General features: G+C 43.9%; 1 protein-coding gene across 1 annotated transcript; it reads right to left on the minus strand.

Moving 5' to 3' along the window:
* Window positions 1-1,085: 1,085 nt before the first annotated feature.
* On the minus strand, window positions 1,086-18,400 carry LOC135547831 (trace amine-associated receptor 13c-like). Its single transcript, XM_064977059.1, has 2 exons — window positions 17,735-18,400; window positions 1,086-1,124 (listed from the first exon to the last, which is right to left on the minus strand). Exons 1-2 carry the CDS (start codon window positions 18,398-18,400, stop codon window positions 1,086-1,088), a joined length of 705 nt encoding a protein of 234 aa, XP_064833131.1.
* Between the last annotated feature and the right edge of the window lie 3,579 nt (window positions 18,401-21,979).

The raw sequence follows: 21,979 nt of genomic DNA on the forward strand, positions 1-21,979 counted from the left end.
CAACTGACCTGAATGGACTTCTATGAATCTTCTTTAACCCTTATCAAGTCCCACCCAGTTGACTACTAAAAAATGGTGAACGTCCTGAATGGTGCTACCGATGCTAAAACATGCTTTGGGCCAAGATGGACCTCTATCCACCTTGATAATCAGCTCAGACACCTGAGTTCCAGAAAACAGAGGGGGCAACAAGCTAGCGGTGATAGGATACAAAATTAACAGTGAATGATAACAGCCAACCCTCCCATAAAATACCACACTGAAGTTCTCCAGACTTTCCATAATAGAATTAACCAAACAAGATTTGGAAAGATGGCTCTGCGAGACTACAGGAGTCACCAACAACATGTCAATATGTCATGGAAAATGTGCAAAGGGAAATTCAGGAAGTTGATAAGATGGAATAATGTTATGGTGTGTGCTCTTATGGCATGCCATAAGAACATTCCATAGACTTGTAAAATTGTCCATTTGAACTCAATTATGAAATAATTACTGAAGTTGAGGGAGACAGTTACATCATAGGAACAAATATTATTTGACAGAAATCATCCTGTGATTTTCTGACCCAATCTTCATTTTCTGGTTTGTTGTTGTTCTGCAAGACTCTGAAATAATAACACATAGCGCTCAACTAATTAAATGTGTCAAACACGCACGCACACACACACACAATTTCACCCCTGTAGACCTCATTACACCAACAACCTTTGCTCTGTGACTGATGTCACTATGACCATAGCATCTCTAATGGGTAGGTGAACAACTCCTTAATGATGTTCGCTTGACTTTAAGTTTCTCACACCAGAGGATAATGGTATAACCTGTATTCAAAGCTCTGGCATAATGAGGTCCAAAACTCAAAGGAATTATTCCAATTAAAGGTGTTGGAGACAAACTCAAATGCTATACTCCGAGGCATAAACATTCAGAGTTAACCTGACAATGAACCCTAGTGCACCTTTGTAGTTTCATTTGTGGGCATGCACAAGAGTACAACTTTCATTAGGACACTCTCAGTCTGGCTCAGTACAACACTTACCCCTAAAAAAAAGTCTGCACAGGTCAAACATCCCACCTCTGAATCATGCCTCTGTCACAGCTGGGATCTGAACCTTGGTCTCCTGCATGGAAAATGAACATCTTAGGCATAGAGGAAATTTCCACTGATTTTGAAACCACATGCAGGCATACCTCATCACCATCACGAGAGGGTGAGTCTGACTCAACTCTGCTTAACCTCCCCCTTATAGAGGTTTATAAAGGTTTATAAAATGAGGTAACTTTCCCGAAAATTCCATGTTTTCCAGCATTCCAGTTTGGATAATTGTGGAAGATCCTGCTTATACCCTCCTGATTTCGGGTAATTTTCCTACCAGGTTTTCTGGAAAACCAGGGAATTATGTGAAAGTTAGCAGATTTTTGCAACCCTACCCTTACCTCACTCAAATCTCAATCATACACGCCTCTCTATAGTTACTTTATTTAATAATACATTATTTTCATTTCACGGATCATTGTTTATCAACACAGCTAAACAATGATCCAGGATCATCACTGCTAAATTATTATCCAGGGTCAACACAGCTAAATTACAATCCACTGTCAATATAGACACATCTTATATGCTAACTGCTTGTTTCAGAAATGTTGCATTGAATTTAAAATTCAAATCAGGCCTCTGATAAGACCTTCCTAAGATGTGAACTGAAAAGAAGAGGTGTTATGGCACTATACAACCTTGATACTGTGACAGCAACTTATTTATCTATCACCTTCTCCGAAGGGCCCATTGTTTCTATGATAAATAGTTGGGCAACAAGTAAGTGTTCAATAGATTAATCAGTCCAAATAGCAGCCGCACAAACTTTAGTGGCACAACAAGTTCCAACTCCATCTTTCACGTGAATCCCTCCTCACGTGCAGGGGATTCTGGGAACAGTATTCTCCCAAAAAATGGCCCAACAAGATCTCTATGGCGATGCCATAATAAAAGTCACAGATTACAAACCATACATTTCTGATTACAAAACATAGGCATCTTATTGCAAAAGAAGAGCTACAGTCGCCCCCTTCTAGAAAACAAAATGTTCCTGTTTCTATTACCTCAACAGAAGCAGCTAGACTGTGCAGGAGAAATAACTGTCTACTTAGTAAAATGTAAGCAACATATAAAAACAATACCAGTAACATACACATTACAACAATAATTAAATTGTATGCAAGAACAGCCCAAACTCTAGTGGATCATGTGCTGTGTAGCCTTATTTAGAATGGTAAATATATAGGAGATGCTGTACCCACTGTGACTATTAAAACCTACCCTAACCAAAAACCGTGGATAGATGGCAGAATTCGCACAAAACTGAAAGTGCAAACCACCGCATTTAACCATGGCAAGGTGACTGGGAGTATGGCAGAATACAAACAGTGTAGATATTCCATCCGCAAGGCAATCAAACAGGCAAAACATCAGTACAGAGACAAAGTGAAGTCGCAATTCAATGATTCAATCACGAGACATATGTGGCAGGGTCTACATACAATCACAGTCTACAAAAGGAAAACTAGCCATGTCGCTGACATCTTGCTTCCAGACAAGCTAAACACCGTCTTCGCCCACTTTGAGGATAACATAATGCCACTGATGCGGCCCGCTTCCAAGGACTGTGGGATCTCCTTCTCCGTGGCCGATGTCAGTAAGACATTAGGGGAAAGGGAGAAGGGCCGGTTTTGACACCTTAATACACGGTTGTAAATTAGACAGGAGGTGAATCTCAGCCTTTTCACAAAGGCCTGGGCTACCGGCCCAGATGGCATCTCAAGCCGCGTCATCAGAGCATGTGCAAACCAGTTGTCTGGTGTGTTTACAGACATATTTCATCTCTCCCTATTCCAGTCTGCTATCCCAATATGCTTCAAGATGGCCACCACTGTTCTTGTACCCAAGAAAGCAAAGGTAACTGAACTAAATGACTATCATGAAGTGCTTTGAAAGACTAGTGTCATGACTCTCCTTGCAGAGGATCAAAGAACTATATCAGCTTGGTAAATAGCTGACAACAGTCAGACCTTCTTACCGACTGACAGAAGAGGGGAAGAGGGGGTGGGCCGGTTTTGGCACCTTAATACTCGGTTGTAAATTAGACAGGAGGTGAATCTCACCCTTTTCACAAAGGCCTGGGTCCAACAGAGATACCAGAAGAAGACCTTCAACACGTAAATACATGTATTACTTCTTACCCAAAAGAGCGGCAGTTTGGGGCAAGGTATTAGGGTTACTGTGAAAGTAGTTCCCAAAAGTATCCAATTGTTACTTCTCTCTCGCTCTTGAACTCTCCATCTTGTGTAACGAGTGTCATATTGTGTTAGTCCGCTAGGGATCTGTCATCGTATTAAGTTTCTAACCTATATCGTGTGTGTGTATCCTGTGTTATCATTTAGTTTGTTCGTAAATAAATAATCAAAATCAATTTGTGTGATATGGAACGATCAGTAAGACACGGGTTTGTGCAGATTCAAAAAGTATGCGACGTTCAGAATGAGACTGATATGAGGTAATTCATTAATAAGTGACTGTTATCGATATACAGTTGAAGTCGGAAGTTTACACTTAGGTTGGAGTCATTAAAACTCGCTTTTCAAACACTCCACAAATTTCTTGTTAACAAACAAGTTTTGGCAAAGCGGTTAGGGTATCTACTTTGGGCATGACACAAGTCATTTTTCCAATAGGTTATTTAACTTATAATTTAATGTATCACAATTCCAGTGGGTCAGAAGTTTACATACATTAAGTTGACTGTGCCTTTAAACAGCTTGGAAATTTACCCAAAATTATGTCATGGCTTTAGAAGCTTATGAAAGGCTAATTGACATAATTAGAGTCAATTGGAGGTGTACCTGTGGATGTATTTGAAGGCCTACCGTCAAACTCAGTGCCTCTTTGCTTGACATCATGGGAAAATCAAAAGAAATCAGCCAAGACCTCTGAAAATAAATTGTAGACCTCCACAAGTCTGGTTCATCCTTGGGAGGGTGAACGGGTTGAAGCGAGCGGTCGCATCTACACTTCGGTCCGCAGGTAGTATAACTTTTCATTACATTTCATTATAGTACAACGGTTTGATTTGTCTAATCTTAGCAATTTCTTCTTAGCTAGCTACATAGCCGTCTTTGTATCAAAGATAATTGCATAATTATCGTATTTCGTCGTCCTAACGTATCTGCCCAGCAGCTAGCTAAGCAGCTAGCTAACATCCACTGTCCACCAGCACTGTAGAAACTATTACACTCAACTGAACGACTCGATTAGCGTAGTGTCAGCTAGCTACATAGTTGTCTTCGCTGTCTTCGTATCCAAGATAATTGTGTAGTTTAGAGTGTGTAGACTTAGAGTGATTATCTTAATTCACCGAGGTTAGCTAGCCAGCTATTTGTCGTCCTTAACGTAGGAGATGCTGCTAGCTAGCTAGCCAACAGCTAGCCAACCTCTACCGAATTGAACTTCAACTACCCGGTCAACATTCCACGTCGCTCCACAGGTAGTATCACATTTTCATTTCACTTCATTACAGTACAACGGTTTGATTTGTTTGATCGTAGCTAGCCAGCTACATAGCCGTCGTTGTATCTAAGACAATTGTGTAGTCTAGAGCGATTTTCTAGGTTAGCTGGCCAGCTAATGTCGTTCTTTTAACGTAGCTAGCCAGCTAGCCCCCGAATAGCAGCACTGTAGAAACTATTACAGTACAACGGTTTGATTTGTTTGATCGTAGCTAGCTAGCTACATAGCCGTCTTTGTATCTAAGACAATTGTGTAGCCTAGAGTGATTTTCTAGGTTAGCTAGCCAGCTATTGTCGTTCTTTTAAGGTAACGTAACGCAATCAACCTGCTAGCTAGCCAGCTAGCCCCCGAATAGCAGCACTGTAGAAACTATTACACTCGACGGAACGACTTGATTAGTGTAGTGTCAACATCGCAGCCACTACCAGCTAGCCTACTCCAGCAGTACTGTATCATTTCAATCATTTTAGTCAATAAGATTCTTGCTACGTAAGCTTAACTTTCTGAACATTCGAGACGTGTAGTCCACTTGTCATTCCAATCTCCTTTGCATTAGCGTAGCCTCTTCTGTAGCCTGTCAACTATGTGTCTATCTATCCCTGTTCTCTCCTCTCTGCACAGACCATACAAACGCTCCACACCGCGTGGCCGCGGCCACCCTAATCTGGTGGTCCCAGCACGCACGACCCACGTGGAGTTCCAGGTCTCCGGTAGCCTCTGGAACTGCCGATCTGCGGCCAACAAGGCAGAGTTCATCTCAGCCTATGCCTCCCTCCAGTTCCTCGACTTCTTGGCACTGACGGAAACATGGATCACCACAGATAACACTGCTACTCCTACTGCTCTCTTCGTCCGCCCACGTGTTCTCGCACACCCCGAGAGCTTCTGGTCAGCGGGGTGGTGGCACCGGGATCCTCATCTCTCCCAAGTGGTCATTCTCTCTCTCTCCCCTTACCCATCTGTCTATCGCCTCCTTTGAATTCCATGCTGTCACAGTTACCAGCCCTTTCAAGCTTAACATCCTTATCATTTATCGCCCTCCAGGTTCCCTTGGAGAGTTCATCAATGAGCTTGATGCCTTGATAAGCTCCTTTCCTGAGGACGGCTCACCTCTCACAGTCCTGGGCGACTTTAAACTCCCCACGTCTACCTTTGACTCATTCCTCTCTGCCTCCTTCTTTCCACTCCTCTCCTCTTTTGACCTCACCCTCTCACCTTCCCCCCCTACTCACAAGGCAGGCAATACGCTCGACCTCATCTTTACTAGATGTTGTTCTTCCACTAACCTCATTGCAACTCCCCTCCAAGTCTCCGACCACTACCTTGTATCCTTTTCCCTCTCGCTCTCATCCAACACTTCCCACACTGCCCCTACTCGGATGGTATCGCGCCGTCCCAACCTTCGCTCTCTCTCCCCCGCTACTCTCTCCTCTTCCATCCTATCATCTCTTCCCTCTGCTCATACCTTCTCCAACCTATCTCCTGATTCTGCCTCCTCAACCCTCCTCTCTTCCCTTTCTGCATCCTTTGACTCTCTATGTCCCCTATCCTCCAGGCCGGCTCGGTCCTCCCCTCCCGCTCCGTGGCTCGACGACTCATTGCGAGCTCACAGAACAGAGCTCCGGGCAGCTGAGCGGAAATGGAGGAAAACTCGCCTCCCTGCGGACCTGGCATCCTTTCACTCCCTCCTCTCTACATTTTCCTCCTCTGTCTCTGCTGCTAAAGCCACTTTCTACCACTCTAAATTCCAAGCATCTGCCTCTAACCCTAGGAAGCTTTTTGCCACCTTCTCCTCCCTCCTGAATCCTCCTCCCCCTCCCCCCCCCCTCCTCCCTCTCTGCAGATGACTTCGTCAACCATTTTGAAAAGAAGGTCGACGACATCCGATCCTCGTTTGCTAAGTCAAACGACACCGCTGGTTCTGCTCACACTGCCCTACCCTGTGCTCTGACCTCTTTCTCCCTCTCTCTCCAGATGAAATCTCGCTTCTTGTGACGGCCGGCCGCCCAACAACCTGCCCGCTTGACCCTATCCCCTCCTCTCTTCTCCAGACCATTTCCGGAGACCTTCTCCCTTACCTCACCTTGCTCATCAACTCATCCCTGACCGCTGGCTACGTCCCTTCCATCTTCAAGAGAGCGAGAGTTGCACCCCTTCTGAAAAAACCTACACTCGATCCCTCCGATGTCAACAACTACAGACCAGTATCCCTTCTTTCTTTTCTCTCCAAAACTCTTGAACGTGCCGTCCTTGGCCAGCTCTCCCGCTATCTCTCTCAGAATGACCTTCTTGATCCAAATCAGTCAGGTTTCAAGACTAGTCATTCAACTGAGACTGCTCTTCACTGTATCACGGAGGCGCTCCGCACTGCTAAAGCTAACTCTCTCTCCTCTGCTCTCATCCTTCTAGACCTATCGGCTGCCTTCGATACTGTGAACCATCAGATCCTCCTCTCCACCCTCTCCGAGTTGGGCATCTCCGGCGCGGCCCACGCTTGGATTGCGTCCTACCTGACAGGTCGCTCCTACCAGGTGGCGTGGCGAGAATCTGTCTCCTCGCCACGCGCTCTCACCACTGGTGTCCCCCAGGGCTCTGTTCTAGGCCCTCTCCTATTCTCGCTATACACCAAGTCACTTGGCTCTGTCATAACCTCACATGGTCTCTCCTATCATTGCTATGCAGACGACACACAATTAATCTTCTCCTTTCCCCCTTCTGATGACCAGGTGGCAAATCGCATCTCTGCATGTCTGGCAGACATATCAGTGTGGATGACGGATCACCACCTCAAGCTGAACCTCGGCAAGACGGAGCTGCTCTTCCTCCCGGGGAAGGACTGCCCGTTCCATGATCTCGCCATCACGGTTGACAACTCCATTGTGTCCTCCTCCCAGAGCGCTAAGAACCTTGGCGTGATCCTGGACAACACCCTGTCGTTCTCAACCAACATCATGGCGGTGGCCCGTTCCTGTAGGTTTATGCTCTACAACATCCGCAGAGTACGACCCTGCCTCACACAGGAAGCGGCGCAGGTCCTAATCCAGGCACTTGTCATCTCCCGTCTGGATTACTGCAACTCGCTGTTGGCTGGGCTCCCTGCCTGAGCCATTAAACCCCTACAACTCATCCAGAACGCCGCAGCCCGTCTGGTGTTCAACCTTCCCAAGTTCTCTCACGTCACCCCGCTCCTCCGCTCTCTCCACTGGCTTCCAGTTGAAGCTCGCATCCGCTACAAGACCATGGTGCTTGCCTACGGAGCTGTGAGGGGAACGGCACCGCAGTACCTCCAGGCTCTGATCAGGCCCTACACCCAAGCAAGGGCACTAGATAATCTGGACCCTCTGTTCCTAAAATTATCAGCCGCCATTGTTGCAAACCCTATTACCAGTCTGTTCAACCTCTCTTTCGCATCGCCCGAGATCCCTAAAGATTGGAATGCTGCCGCGGTCATCCCCATCTTCAAAGGGGGTGACACTCTAGACCCAAACTGTTATAGACCTAAATCCATCCTGCCCTGCCTTGCTAAAGTCTTCCAGTGCCAAGTTAATAAACAGATCACTGACCATTTCGAATACCCACCGTACCTTCTCCGCTGTGCAGTCCAGTTTTTGAGCTGGTCACGGGTACACCTCAGCAAAGCTCAAGGTACTAAATGATATAATAACCGCCATGGATAAAAGACAGTACTGTGCAGCTGTCTTCATCGACCTGGCCAAGGCTTTCGACTCTTTCAATCTTATTGACAGACTCAACAGCCTTGGTTTCTCAAATGACTGCCTCGCCTGGTTCACCAACTACTTCTCAAATAGAGTTCAGTCTGTCAAATCAGAGGGCCTGTTGTCCGGACCTGTTCAATTCAGAGTGTTCATGCCAGTCGCAAAGTCGCAAAGACTCCTTCACTCACGCTGCCATTGTTGTTTTTATTTGCTTTTACACACCTGTATTTCTACTTGAACATCACCATCTGCTCATCTATTACTCCAGTGTTCATTTGCTAAATTGTAATTACTTTGCTACTGTGGCCCTTACTTCCTCACGCCATTTGCACACACTGTACAGATTATAGACTTACTTTTTTTTCGATTGTGTTTTTGACTGTACGCTTGTTTATTCCATGTGTAACTCTGCGTTGTTGTTTATGTCGCACTGCTTTGCTTTGTCTTGGCCAGGTCGCAGTTGTAAATGAGAACTTGTTCTCAACTAGCTTACCTGGTTAAAGAAAGGTGAGCGCAACATAGCTTCTGCGTGTAAATCAGCTAGAAAGATGTGTCGGCATCGAGTAATTGTCTCTGGCCCCCTCCCAGTTAGGGGGAGTGATGAGCTCTACAGCAGAGTCTCACAACTCAATCGCTGGTTGAAAACTGTTTTCTGCCCCTCCCAAAAGTTAGAATTTGTAGATAATTGGCCCTCTTTCTGGGACTCACCCACAAACAGGACCAAGCCTGACCTGCAGAGGAGTGACGGACTCCATCCAAGCTGGAGGGGTGCTCTCATCTTATCTACCAACATAGACAGGGCTCTAACTCCTCTAGCTCCACAATGAAATAGGGTGCAGGCCAGGCAGCAGGCTGTTAGCCAGCCTGCCAGCATAGTGGAATCTGCCACTAGCACAGTCAGTGTAGTCAGCTCAGCTATCACCATTGAGACCGTGTCTGTGCCTCGACCTAGGTTGGGCAAAACTAAACATGGCGGTGTTCGCCTTAGCAATCTCACTAGGATAAAGACCACCTCCATTCCTGTCATTATTGAAAGAGATTATAATACCTCACATCTCAAAATAGGGCTACTTAATGTTAGATCCCTTACTTCAAAGGCAATTATAGTCAATGAACTAATCACTGATCATAATCTTGATGTGTTTGGCCTGACTGAAACATGGCTTAAGGCTGATGAATTTACTGTGTTAAATGAGGCCTCACCTCCTGGCTACACTAGTGACCATATCCCCCGTGCATCCCGCAAAGGCGGAGGTGTTGCTAACATTTACGATAGCAAATTTCAATTTACAAAAAAAAAAGACGTTTTTGTCTTTTGAGCTTCTAGTCATGAAATCTGTGCAGCCTACTCAATCACTTTTTATAGCTACTGTTTACAGGCCTCCTGGGCCATATACAGCGTTCCTCACTGAGTTCCCTGACTTCCTATCGAACCTTGTAGTCATAGCAGATAATATTCTAATCTTTGGTGACTTTAATATTCACATGGAAAAGTCCACAGACCCACTCCAAAAGGCTTTCGGAGCCATCATCGACTCAGTGGGTTTTGTCCAACATGTCTCTGGACCCACTCACTGTCACAGTCATACGCTGGACCTAGTTTTGTCCCATGGAATAAATGTTGTGGATCTTAATGTTTTTCCTCATAATCCTGGACTATCGGACCACCATTTTATTACGTTTGCAATTGCAACAAATAATCTGCTCAGACCCCAACCAAGGAACATCAAAAGTCGTGCTATAAATTCACAGACAACACAAAGATTCCTTGATGTCCTTCCAGATTCCCTCTGTCTACCCAATGACGCCAGAGGACAAAAATCAGTTAACCACCTAACTGAGGAACTCAATTTAAACTTGCGCAATACCCTAGATGCAGTTGCACCCCTAAAAACTAAAAACATTTCTCATAAGAAACTAGCTCCCTGGTACACAGAAAATACCCGAGCTCTGAAGCAAGCTTCCAGAAAATTGGAAAGGAAATGGCGCCACACCAAACTGGAAGACTTCCGTCTAGCTTGGAAAGACAGTACCGTGCAGTACCAAAGAGCCCTTACTGCTGCTCGATCATCCTATTTTTCTAACTTAATTGAGGAAAATAAGAACAATCCGAAATTCCTTTTTGATACTGTCGCAAAGCTAACTAAAAAGCAGCATTTCCCAAGAGAGGATGAATTTATCACTTTAGCAGTGATAAATTCATGAACTTCTTTGAGGAAAAAAATATGATTATTAGAAAGCAAATTACAGACTCCTCTTTAAATCTTCAAAAGCTCAGTTGTCCTGAGTCTGCACAACTCTGCCTGGACCTAGGATCAAGAGAGACGCTCAAGTGTTTTAGTACTATATCTCTTGACACAATGATGAAAATAATCATGGCCTCTAAACCTTCAAACTGCATACTGGACCCTATTCCAACTAAACTACTGAAAGAGCTGCTTCCTGTGATGGACCCTCCTATGTTGAACATAATAAACGGCTCTCTATCCACCGGATGTGTACCAAACTCACTAAAAGTGGCTTCTCTTGAAAAAGCCAAACCTTGACCCAGAAAATATAGAAAACTATCGGCCTATATCGAATCTTCCATTCCTCTCAAAAATCTTAGAAAAGGCTGTTGCGCAGCAACTCACTGCCTTCCTGAAGACAAACAATGTATACGAAATGCTTCAGTCTGGTTTTAGACCCCATCATAGCACTGAGACGGCACTTGTGAAGGTGGTAAATGACATTTTAATGGCATCGGACCGAGGCTCTGCATCTGCTCCTAGACCTTAGTGCTGCTTTTGATACCATCGATCACCACATTCTTTTGGAGAGTTTGTAAACCCAAATTGGTCTACACGGACAAGTTCTGGCCTGGTTTAGATCTTATCTGTCGGAAAGATATCAGTTTGTCCCTGTGAATGGTTTGTCCTCTGACAAATCAACTGTAAATTTTGGTGTTCCTCAAGGTTCCGTTTTAGGACCACTATTGTTTTCACTATATATTTTACCTCTTGGGGATGTTATTCGAAAACATAATGTTAACTTTCACTGCTATGCGGATGACACACAGCTGTACATTTTGAAACATTGCCCTTGCCCTTGCTAGAAGCATGTGTTTCAGACATAAGGAAGTGGATGGCTGCAAACTTTCTACTTTTAAACTCGGACAAAACAGAGATGCTTGTTCTACGTCCCAAGAAACAAAGAGATCTTCTGTTGAATCTGACAATTAATCTTAATGGTTGTACAGTCGTCTCAAATAAAACTGTGAAGGACCTCGGCGTTACTCTGGACCCTGATCTCTCTTTTGAAGAACATATCAAGACCATTTCAAGGACAGCTTTTTTCCATCTACGTAACATTGCAAAAATCAGAAACTTTCTGTCCATAAATTATGCAGAAAAATTAATCCATGCTTTTGTCACTTCTAGGTTAGACTACTGCAATGCTCTACTTTCCGGCTACCCGGATAAAGCACTAAATAAACTTCAGTTAGTGCTAAATATGGCTGCTAGAATCCTGACTAGAACCAAAAAAAAAATTTGATCATATTACTCCAGTGCTAGCCTCCCTACACTGGCTTCCTGTCAAAGCAAGGGCTGATTTCAAGGTTTTACTGCTAACCTACAAAGCATTACATGGGCTTGCTCCTACCTATCTCTCTGATTTGGTCCTGCCGTACATACCTACACGTATGCTACGGTCACAAGACGCAGGCCTCCTTATTGTCCCTAGAATTTCTACGCAAACAGCTGGAGGCAGGGCTCCATTTTTATGGAACGGTCTGCCTACCCATGTCAGAGACGCAAACTCGGTCTCAACCTTTAAGTCTTTACTGAAGACTCATCTCTTCAGTGGGTCATATGATTGAGTGTAGTCTGGCCCAGGAGTGGGAAGGTGAACGGAAAGGCTCTGGAGCAACGATCCACCCTTGCTGTCTCTGCCTGGCCGGTTCCCCTCTTTCCACTGGGAATCTCTGCCTCTAACCCTATTACAGGGGCTGAGTCACTGGCTTACTGGGGCTCTCTCATGCCGTCCCTGGAAGGGGTGCGTCACCTGAGTGGGTTGATTCACTGGTGTGGTCATCCTGTCTGGGTTGGCGCCCCCCCCTTGGGTTGTGCCATGGCGGAGATCTTTGTGGGCTATACTCAGCTTTGTCTCAGGATGGTAAGTTGTTGGTTGAAGATATCCCTCTAGTGGTGTGGGGGCTGTGCTTTGGCAAAGTGGGTGGGGTTATATCCTTCCTGTTTGGCCCTGTCCGGGGGTGTCCTCGGATGGGGCCACAGTGTCTCCTGACCCCTCCTGTCTCAGCCTCCAGTATTTATGCTGCAGTAGTTTATGTGTCGGGGGGCTGGGGTCATTTGTTATATCTGGAGTACTTCTCCTGTCCAATTCGGTGTCCTGTGTGAATCTAAGTGTGCGTTCTCTAATTCTTTCCTTCTCTCTCTCGGAGGACCTGAGCCCTAGGACCATGCCCCAGGACTACCTGACACGATGACTTCTTGCTGTCCCCAGTCCACCTGGCCGTGCTGCTGCTCCAGTTTCAACTGTTCTGCCTTATTATTATTCGACCATGCTGGTCATTTATGAACATTTGAACATCTTGGCCATGTTCTGTTATAATCTCTACCCGGCACAGCCAGAAGAGGACTGGCCACCCCACATAGCCTGGTTCCTCTCTAGGTTTCTTCCTAGGTTTTGGCCTTTCTAGGGAGTTTTTCCTAACCACCGTGCTTCTACACCTGCATTGCTTGCTGTTTGGGGTTTTAGGCTGGGTTTCGGTACAGCACTTTGAGATATCAGCTGATGTACGAAGGGCTAAATAAATAAATTTGATTTTGATTTGATTTATGAGAAAAAATAATAATAAAATAAAAAATGTGGGGCTTATGTCATACCACTACAGGTGTGTATGGCTCGGTAGCAATTGGAAATACTGTTAGGTATACTGTCAAAAAACACATTGTTTGGACTGTGTAGAGCAAGGCTATCCAACCCTGTTCCTGGAGAGCTACATGTTGCAATTTACACTCAACTTCTTGCACTACACAACTGAGTTAGACCTAGAAGTTATCTGATGTAATTAAACTTTACATTTGTTAAAAGTGTTGTGTCCCCATTGGGCCACTAAAGGGGTGACGTTAAACAATTTATGAAATGATTCATGAAGTCCTCAAAATGTACTTTATTTTACAGTACTTAAATACCTTACATGCCTGGACAGGAGTTGGCACCTCTCAGTTTTTGACCGTTTCGTTCATAAACCCATTTACCAGGATCCGGTACCTCACAGGCATGAAAAACAATTTTCCCTGTTTACAATAGAAAAATTCTACAACAAAAAAAAGCAATCATAGTTCAAGGAATTGATTTGTGTTGGGCAGGATCAGGTTCATGATTGGACATGATTTGGAAAGGCACACACCTGTCTATATGAAGTCCAACAGTTGACAGTGCATGTCAGAGCGAAAAACAAGCCATGAGGTCGAAAGAATTGTCCTAGTGTGCCGAGACAGCATTGTGTCGAGGCACAGATCTGGGAAAAGGTACCAAAACATTTCTGCAGCATTGAAGGTCCCAAAAACACAGTGGCCTCCACAATTCTTAAATGAAATAAGTTTGGAACCACCAATACTCTTCCTAGAGCTGGCTGCCTGGCATAACTGAGCAATCAATGGAGAAGGGCCTTGGTCAGGGAGGTGACCAAGAACCCGATGGTCACTCTGACAGAGCTCTAGAGTTCCCCTGTGGAGATGGGAGAAACTTCCAGAAGGACAACCATCTCTGCAGCACTCCGCCAATCAAGCCTTTATGGTAGAGTGGCCAGACGGAAGCCGCTCCTCAGTAAACGACACATGACAGGCATCTAAAGGACTCTCAGACCATGAAAAACAAAAGTATCTGATCTGATGAAACTAAGATTGAACCAATTGGCCTGAATGCCTAGTCTGGAGGAAACCTGGCACCATCCCTATGGTGAAGCATGCTGGTGGTAGCATCATGCTGTGGGGATGTTTTTCAGTAGCAGGGACTGGGAGACTAGTCAGGATCGAGGGAAAGAGAAAAGTAGAGAGAGAAAAATACAGAGAGATCCTTGATGAAAACCTGCTCCAGAGCACTCAGGACCTCAGACGGGGGCGAAGGTCCACCTTCCAACAGGAGAACGACCCTAAGCACACAGACAAAACAACAAAGGAGTTTCTTCGGGACTAGTCTCTGAATGTCCTTGAGTGGCCCATCCATAGCTCATAGCCATAGCCCGGACTTGAGCCCGATCGAACATCTCTGGAGAGACCTGAAAATAGCTGTACAGCTACACTCCCCATCCAACCTGACAGAGCTTGAGAGGATCTGCAAGAAGACTGTGAAAATCACCCCAAATACAGTTGTGCCAAGCTTGTAGCTTCATACCCATGATGACTCGAGGCTGTAATCGCTGCCAAAGGTGCTTCAACAAAGTACTGAATCAAGGGTCTGAATGCTTATGTAATTTCTTTTTTTTTAGCAAAAGTTTTCAAAAACCTCTTTTTGCTTTGCCCATTATGGGGTATTGTGTGTAGATTGATGAGGGAAAAAAAAAACAATTTAATACATTTTAGGATGAGGCTGTGACTAAGCAAAATGTTGAAAAAGTCAAGGGCTCCGAATACTTTCCGAGTACACTGTAACTAGAATGAGATTCACTTCATATCATCTCTCTCCCTCTTTGCTCTGATAGACATGAAAATACAACTCTCATCTCTCCAGTGTTGAGCTTCATCACATATTTGCTTATAGAATTGTTACAGAATTCCCTGATTAATTGAAATAGGCTACATATGACAGTTGTACTGTATAATTTCAGCTTCCTGTTCAGAAACAATTTCAATAATTCCCAATACTAAACCAGCAAGTGTCCTATAATTTAGACACAGAGGATCAAGAACTTAAAAAAAAAATAGACTACCTTTGGATTGTCTGTAGTCCAACCACAGGTCGTGCCTTAAGGCCTTTTGCAATATCGGAAAGCAAATGGATCCTCTTGAAAAGTGAAGACTAATCTGTCTGTAGGCTACACAGTTATTAACTTCCAAGTCGGGCTATTGAGCTAAAAGCATTGTTTTACAAAGTAAAACAAGAGAGAGATAAGCTTTTGGCCTGAGCGCATTGCCCGTCGCTGGTCAATGAGTTTAAGCATCATTTGGTGAGTCAGTGAAACGCAAAATCTTTTTTAGGACTATAATTTCGTGCTCATCTTGTACATTATGTGTGTCTCCACACACCTAGGCCTAGGCCATTGAGGAATTCAAGACAATGTCGTTTTTAAAGATCTCAGATTCTCAGTTTGTCAGTGTCAAAGTAGCCTGTCATTTAGATCATTTGGGAGGTGTTGAAAAGTATTCTAAAATGATGTAGAATTTGAAATGTGTTTATAAAACGTCACATTTTCCACAAACCCTGAGGCTTCAAAAATGATCCCCGTGTGCAACTCCTCCAAGCCTTCGACTCTACTGCTATATGCCAGTACTCAAAATCGATGGTTATGCATACAATGCTGGTCACCCCCCTGTCGGGATCACTTTTTGCTCCGGCACCTCCCAATTTACAAATGAAACACTGCACAATCCTATAACCATAAAATGTTGTTCATAAAACCTACGGCATAACTTTTGCTTATTTAGGGAGCCATTTATCATAACAGCATTGTAAATGATACAACAACTCCAGGTAATGGATATACAACAAATGATTCTTATTATTGTTATTTTAGAGTAGTACAATAATGGATCAACAACAGAAACATAGAGGTCAATAGATGTATGACAGGATTGAATGTTTCTGAGGTCATCTAGCCTGTCACTCAGCATGTCAGTTGGCCAGTTTCTTCTTCGAGTTAAGGGAGACTTTGATTCAGTTACATCATGGGGACAAATACTATTTGTCAGACATCAGAACAACCACACTGTACTCTGAACCAATCACCTTATTACAAAAAAAAGTGACTTAGAAATGTGATTTTCAGTTCAGTTATATCAATCAAATCACGTGATTACCTTGTAAAATAAAATTTCACCCCAAAAAATATAGATATTTTGAATAATTCACTATAGCCCATTTAATCAAATTTGCCCTCCTCAACAGCTTCAACGGTAGCTCCCAAACCCTTGGCACTAGGAACATTTATAATGCAAGTCTACCTACTGCACTGTGACAATTAACATGCCTTGCACAAACTCCTGTCATAAATTTCTATTTTAGGGCATTATTATTTATGTCATAATTGCATGTAGTTACATTTTACCATCAAATTCTTACACAATACACCATTCATTTACACCTGGACGTTGTATTGTATCATGCAGTATTGTAGAGGTAACTGACAAAATAATGGAAACACTTTATTATACATTTATTTCAACAAGGAACACAGACTGAGATCAAGGTCTCTTTTACAGCGTATACATGTTTATACATACAGTTTAGGTACAATGATTAAAAAACGAAACAAGACAAACAAAACGATCACAGACAACACAAAACAAACAGATGACATTTACTAACAGCACAAGAACTTGCATTACCCGAAACAGTTACAAGCAATATAAAAATAAAAATGCTCCAATAAATATTTAAAATGAGCAACAGGGGGGCAAGAGTCTCAAGTTTAAGTTTCGTCTGAAGGCTATTCCATAAGCAAGGAGCGTAACAGGAAAAGGCAGCCATACCCAACTCTGTGGAAACCGCATGGGCCTCAAGTGTAATCCATGCTTGAGACCTGGTTTTAGGAATTCTAATTCTAATATTGATGAGTGATGATAAATAAGAAGGTAACTTTTTCAGAAGTGCTTTATAGACAAACACGAGAGCATGTTGTTCTCGTCTCACGGACAGCGAAGTCCAATCCACATTTTGATATTACACAGTGGTGAGTTCTGTAGCTAGCACCCGTAATAAACCTAAGTGTGCAATGATAAGTAGCATCCAGCGATTTAAGTGTTGATGCCATAGTATGCATGTAAATAATATCCCCATGATCTAGAACAGACATAAAAGTAGCTTGCACAATTTGTCTTCTATTTGTAGAGGACAAACATGTCCTGTTTCTATAGAGACATATTCATTTTGGAAATAAGCAATTACAACAACAATATAGTTTCAAATAACATTATCAAATTTGTCAAATTTAGGAATAAAAACAGAATTAGAAACGCCTTAACTTGAGAGTTAAAATATGTTTAGCTGTCACTTTGAACCATGGATAAAAGAAAGCATAAATTATTGGATTAATTAAGGAATTAAGAAATGTCAGAAAGCTTAAGTAATTTAATGATTGGTGAGAAAAAAACTGAATAAAAAAAATTGGAGTCCAACAAGATAGATAGGTGAAAACTACAATAGATAGAGTTTTTGCTGCTTTTCTCTCAGTCTTATTCACCTGTACAGTTTTAACACCAGACTTGGTGGCAGCCTCTACTGAAAATACCTTTCTGGCCTGTGATCTGGCGACCACAAATATTTTCAAATAAAGTGTTATAATAATAGAGCACGGGACAACCATTGTAATTACAAGGTCAATGATGCTACTCCAGTCATATTCTTCAAAAATAAAACATTCTTCGAAACACCTTCTAGGTACTTCTACATTGACAGCTATTTTTATAAAAGCAGCATTGTATATGATACAACAAAACCATGTAATGGATATACAACATGTAATTCTTGTTATTGTTATTTTAGAGTGGTAAAATAAGGGATCACACACAGCAACATAGCGGTCAATAGATATCAATACCAAATTGCCGAGAGATAAGGATAGAATGAAATAACTGATGTAGACATAAAACACACAGAAATATTTCCCCAAAAACCAACATGGTTCCATTACTGCTACGGTCCCTACTGGTATCACAATCAGTCCCACCAGGAGATCTGCCACAGCCAGAGAAAGGATGAGCAGATTGGTTGGAGTGTGGAGCTGCTTGAAGTGAAAAATAGAGATGACCACCAATATGTTCAAAAAGACTGTAAGCGCTCCAATCGATAAGAAGAATATGTACAGTGTTATGTAAATCGATGTTGATAGCAAAACCTTTCTGCAAGAAGAGTTATGTTCTGGAAAACAGTTCTGAGCATCTTGATGTTCCTCCATTTGTAATAAAGGATAAAAATACTGAGGTCCTGCTCTTGCTTAGTCCTGTGTGTGACTCTGTCAGGTCAGCCTTCTGACAAACTCTGAGCTCTGCCTCTCTATTTATCCCTGAGTGACAAACATACACTCCCCCTCCTCAGAGTATCTCGGCACACAAAAACACCACCAAAGCATTTAGTGTTAGGAAATGTAAAACTTGTATTGGAAGTTTAAAAAAGCATCTGAAGTTTGTAATTTGTAATTACAAATGCTGATGCTCCAGATACTAAACTAGTCTAAAGAAGGCCAGTTGTGTTGCTTCTTTAATCAGAACAACAGTTTTCAGCTGTGCTAACATAATTGCAAAAGGGTTTTCTAATGATCAACTTGGATTAGCTAGTTCAACGTGCTATTGGAACACATGGTTGCTGATAATGGGCCGCTGTACACCTATGTAGATATTCCATTAAAAATCAGCCATTTCCAGCTACAATAGTAATTTACAACATTAACAATGTCTACACTGTATTTCTGATCAATTTGATGTTATTTTAATGGACAAAGAATGTGATTTTCTTTCAAAAACAAGGACATTTCTAAGTGACCCCAAACTTTTGAATTGTAGTGTATATTTGGGCTCTCGAGTGGTGCAGCGGTCTAAGGCACTGCGTCTCAGTGTAAGAGGCGTCACTACAGACCTTCGATTCCAGGCTGTATCACAACCGGCTGTGATTGGGAGTCACATAGGGCGGCACACATTTGGCCCAGCATCTTACTTGTTAGTTTTTAGCCTTGGTAGGCCGTCATTGTAAAGAAGAATTTGTTCTTAACTGACTTGCCTTGTTAAATAAATAAACAGTGTTGGAAAAAGTACTCAATTGCCATACTTGGGTAAAAGTGAAGATACCTTGATAAAAATGACACACCTAAAATTGAAAGTCCCCCGGTAAAATACTACTTGAGTAAAATAAAAAATATATATTTGGTTTTAAATATACTTAAGTATCAAAAGTAAATGGAATTGCACGAATATACTGAAGTAAAAGTATAAATATTTTCAAATTCCCTATATTAACAAAAACCAAACGGCACAATATTCTTATTTTTTGTTATTGATGGATAGCCAGGGGCCACACACCAACACTCAGACATAATTTACAACCAAAGCATTTTTGTTTAGTGAGTCCGCCAGATCAGAGGCAGTACAGATGACCAGTACAGATGACCACTGATAAGTGTGTGAATTGGACCATTTTCCTGTCAAAATGTAACAAGTACTTTTGGGTGTCAGGAAAATGTATGGAGTAAAAAGTACATACTTTTCTTTTGGAATGTAATGAATAAATAGTAAAATACAGATACCCATTAAAAAACATGTAATAATATAACTAGCTGTAATTTTTACTGTAGCTTGCAAATCTTCCTTTTTTCCACAGCTGTCACAAATCCTGTTATGCCACAGCTGTAACGGCTTTCTTCACATGAAGAAGAGTCAGACCAAAATGCGACGTGGCTATTTAGATTCATGTTTAATAAAAAAACAACTAAACACAAACACTACAAAACAAGAAACGTAACACGAAATCCGAAACAGCCTATACTGGTGCAAAGTAACACAGAGACAGAAACAAGGACAATAACCCACGACGCGCTCAAAGAATATGGCTGCCTAAATATGGTTCCCAATCAGAGACAACGATAAACACCTGCCTCTGATTGAGAACCACTTCAGACAGCCATAGACTAAGCTAGAAAACCCCACCAAGCTACAATCCCAATACCTGTGAAAAACCCCAAGACAAAAACACACCACATACCAAAACCCATGTCACACCCTGGCCTGACCAAATAAAGAAAACACAAAATACTAAGACCAGGGCATGACAGAACCCCCCCCCAAGGTGCGGACTCCCGGCCACACACCAAAACCCATAGGGGAGGGTCCGGGTGGGCGTCTGTCCACGGTGGTGGCTCCGGCGGGGGACGTGGACCCCACTCCAACAAAGTCTTAGTCCATCTTCCTCTTGTCCTTAGATAGGCAACCCTCGCCGCCGACCTTGGCCTAGTAGCCGTCACCAAGGACCCCACTGGACTGAGGGGCAGCTCGGGACTGAGGGGTAGCTCGGGACTGAGGGGTAGCTCGCCACTGAGAGGAAGCTCGGCACTGAGAGGAAGCTCGGCATTGAGAGGAAGCTCAGGCAGGTAGTTAGCTCTGGCAGATCCTGGCTGGTTGGCGGTTCTAGCAGATTCTGGCTGACTGGCAGATCTGGAAGAGTCTGGCTGACTGGCGGATCTGGAAGAGTCTGGCTGACTGGCGGATCCTGGCTGACTGGCGGATCTGGAAGATCCTGGCTGACTGGTGGATCTGGAAGATCCTGGCTGACTGGCGGATCTGGAAGAGTCTGGCTGACTGGCGGATCCTGGCAGACTGGCAGCTCTGGCTGCTCCTTGCAGACTGGCAGCTACTTGCAGACTGGCAGCTCCTTGCAGACTGGCAGCTCTGGCTGCTACATGCAGACTGGCAGCTCTGGCTGCTCCATGCAGACTGGCAGCTCCTTGCAGACTGGCAGGTCTGAACAGGCGGGAGACTCCGGCAGCGCTGTAGAGGCGGAAGGCTCTGGCAGCGCTGAACAGACGGGAGCACCTGTACGGATGAGACGGAGAGACAGGGGGCTGCCACCGGAGGGCTGGTGCGTGGAGGTGGTGACGGATAGACCGGACCATGCAGGCGCACTGGAGCTCTTGAGCACCGAGCCTGCCCAACCTTACCTGGTTGAATAATGTAAGCCGGCCCAAGGAGACGCACTGAGGACCAGATGCGTAGAGCCGGCTTCATGGCATTTGGCTCGACGCTCATTCTAGCCCAGCCGATACGCGGAGCTGGAATGTACCGTACCGGGCTATGCACCCGCACTGGGGACACCGTGCGCACCACAGCATAACACGGTGCCTGCCCGGTCTCTCTAGCCCCCCAGTAAGCACAGGAAGTTGGTGTAGGTCTCCTACCGAGCGTCACCATACTCCCTGTGAGCCTCCCCCCAAGAAATTTTTGGGGCTGATTCTCGGGCTTCCATCCGCATCGCCATGCTGCCTCCTCATACCAGCCCCTCTCTGCCTTCGCTGCCTCCAGCTCCTCGTTGAGCTGCTCCTGTTGCCTCTTCTCCTGCTGCACCTTGGGGCGGCTACACTCCCCTGGTTTAGCCCAGGGTCCTCTCCCGTCAAGGATTTCTTCCCAAGTCCAGAAGTCTTTATTTTGCTGCTGCTGCTGCTGCTGCTTGTTGTCACGCCGCTTGGTCCTGTTGTGGTGGGTGATTCTGTAATGGCTTTCTTCACGTGAAGGAGAGTCGGACCAAAATGCGGCGTGGCTATTTAGATTCATGTTTAGTAAAAAAACACAAAATACTAAGACCAGGGCGTGACAACAGAAACCTTGACTTAACTTCTATTTCCTTCCATTTAATTTAAATTGTTGTTTTTTGGCAAGTTGTTGTTATTATAATGTGTCTTTTTGTCTGGATGTAGTACACTTTGTACAACTCTCGTTTGTCCATGTTTCTTTGAGAGCCTATGAATTGTAAAATGTTGTGATACTCAACTCAT

The sequence above is a fragment of the Oncorhynchus masou genome, chromosome 11 (assembly GCF_036934945.1).
Source record: "Oncorhynchus masou masou isolate Uvic2021 chromosome 11, UVic_Omas_1.1, whole genome shotgun sequence".
Classification (NCBI taxonomy): Eukaryota; Metazoa; Chordata; class Actinopteri; order Salmoniformes; family Salmonidae; genus Oncorhynchus; species Oncorhynchus masou.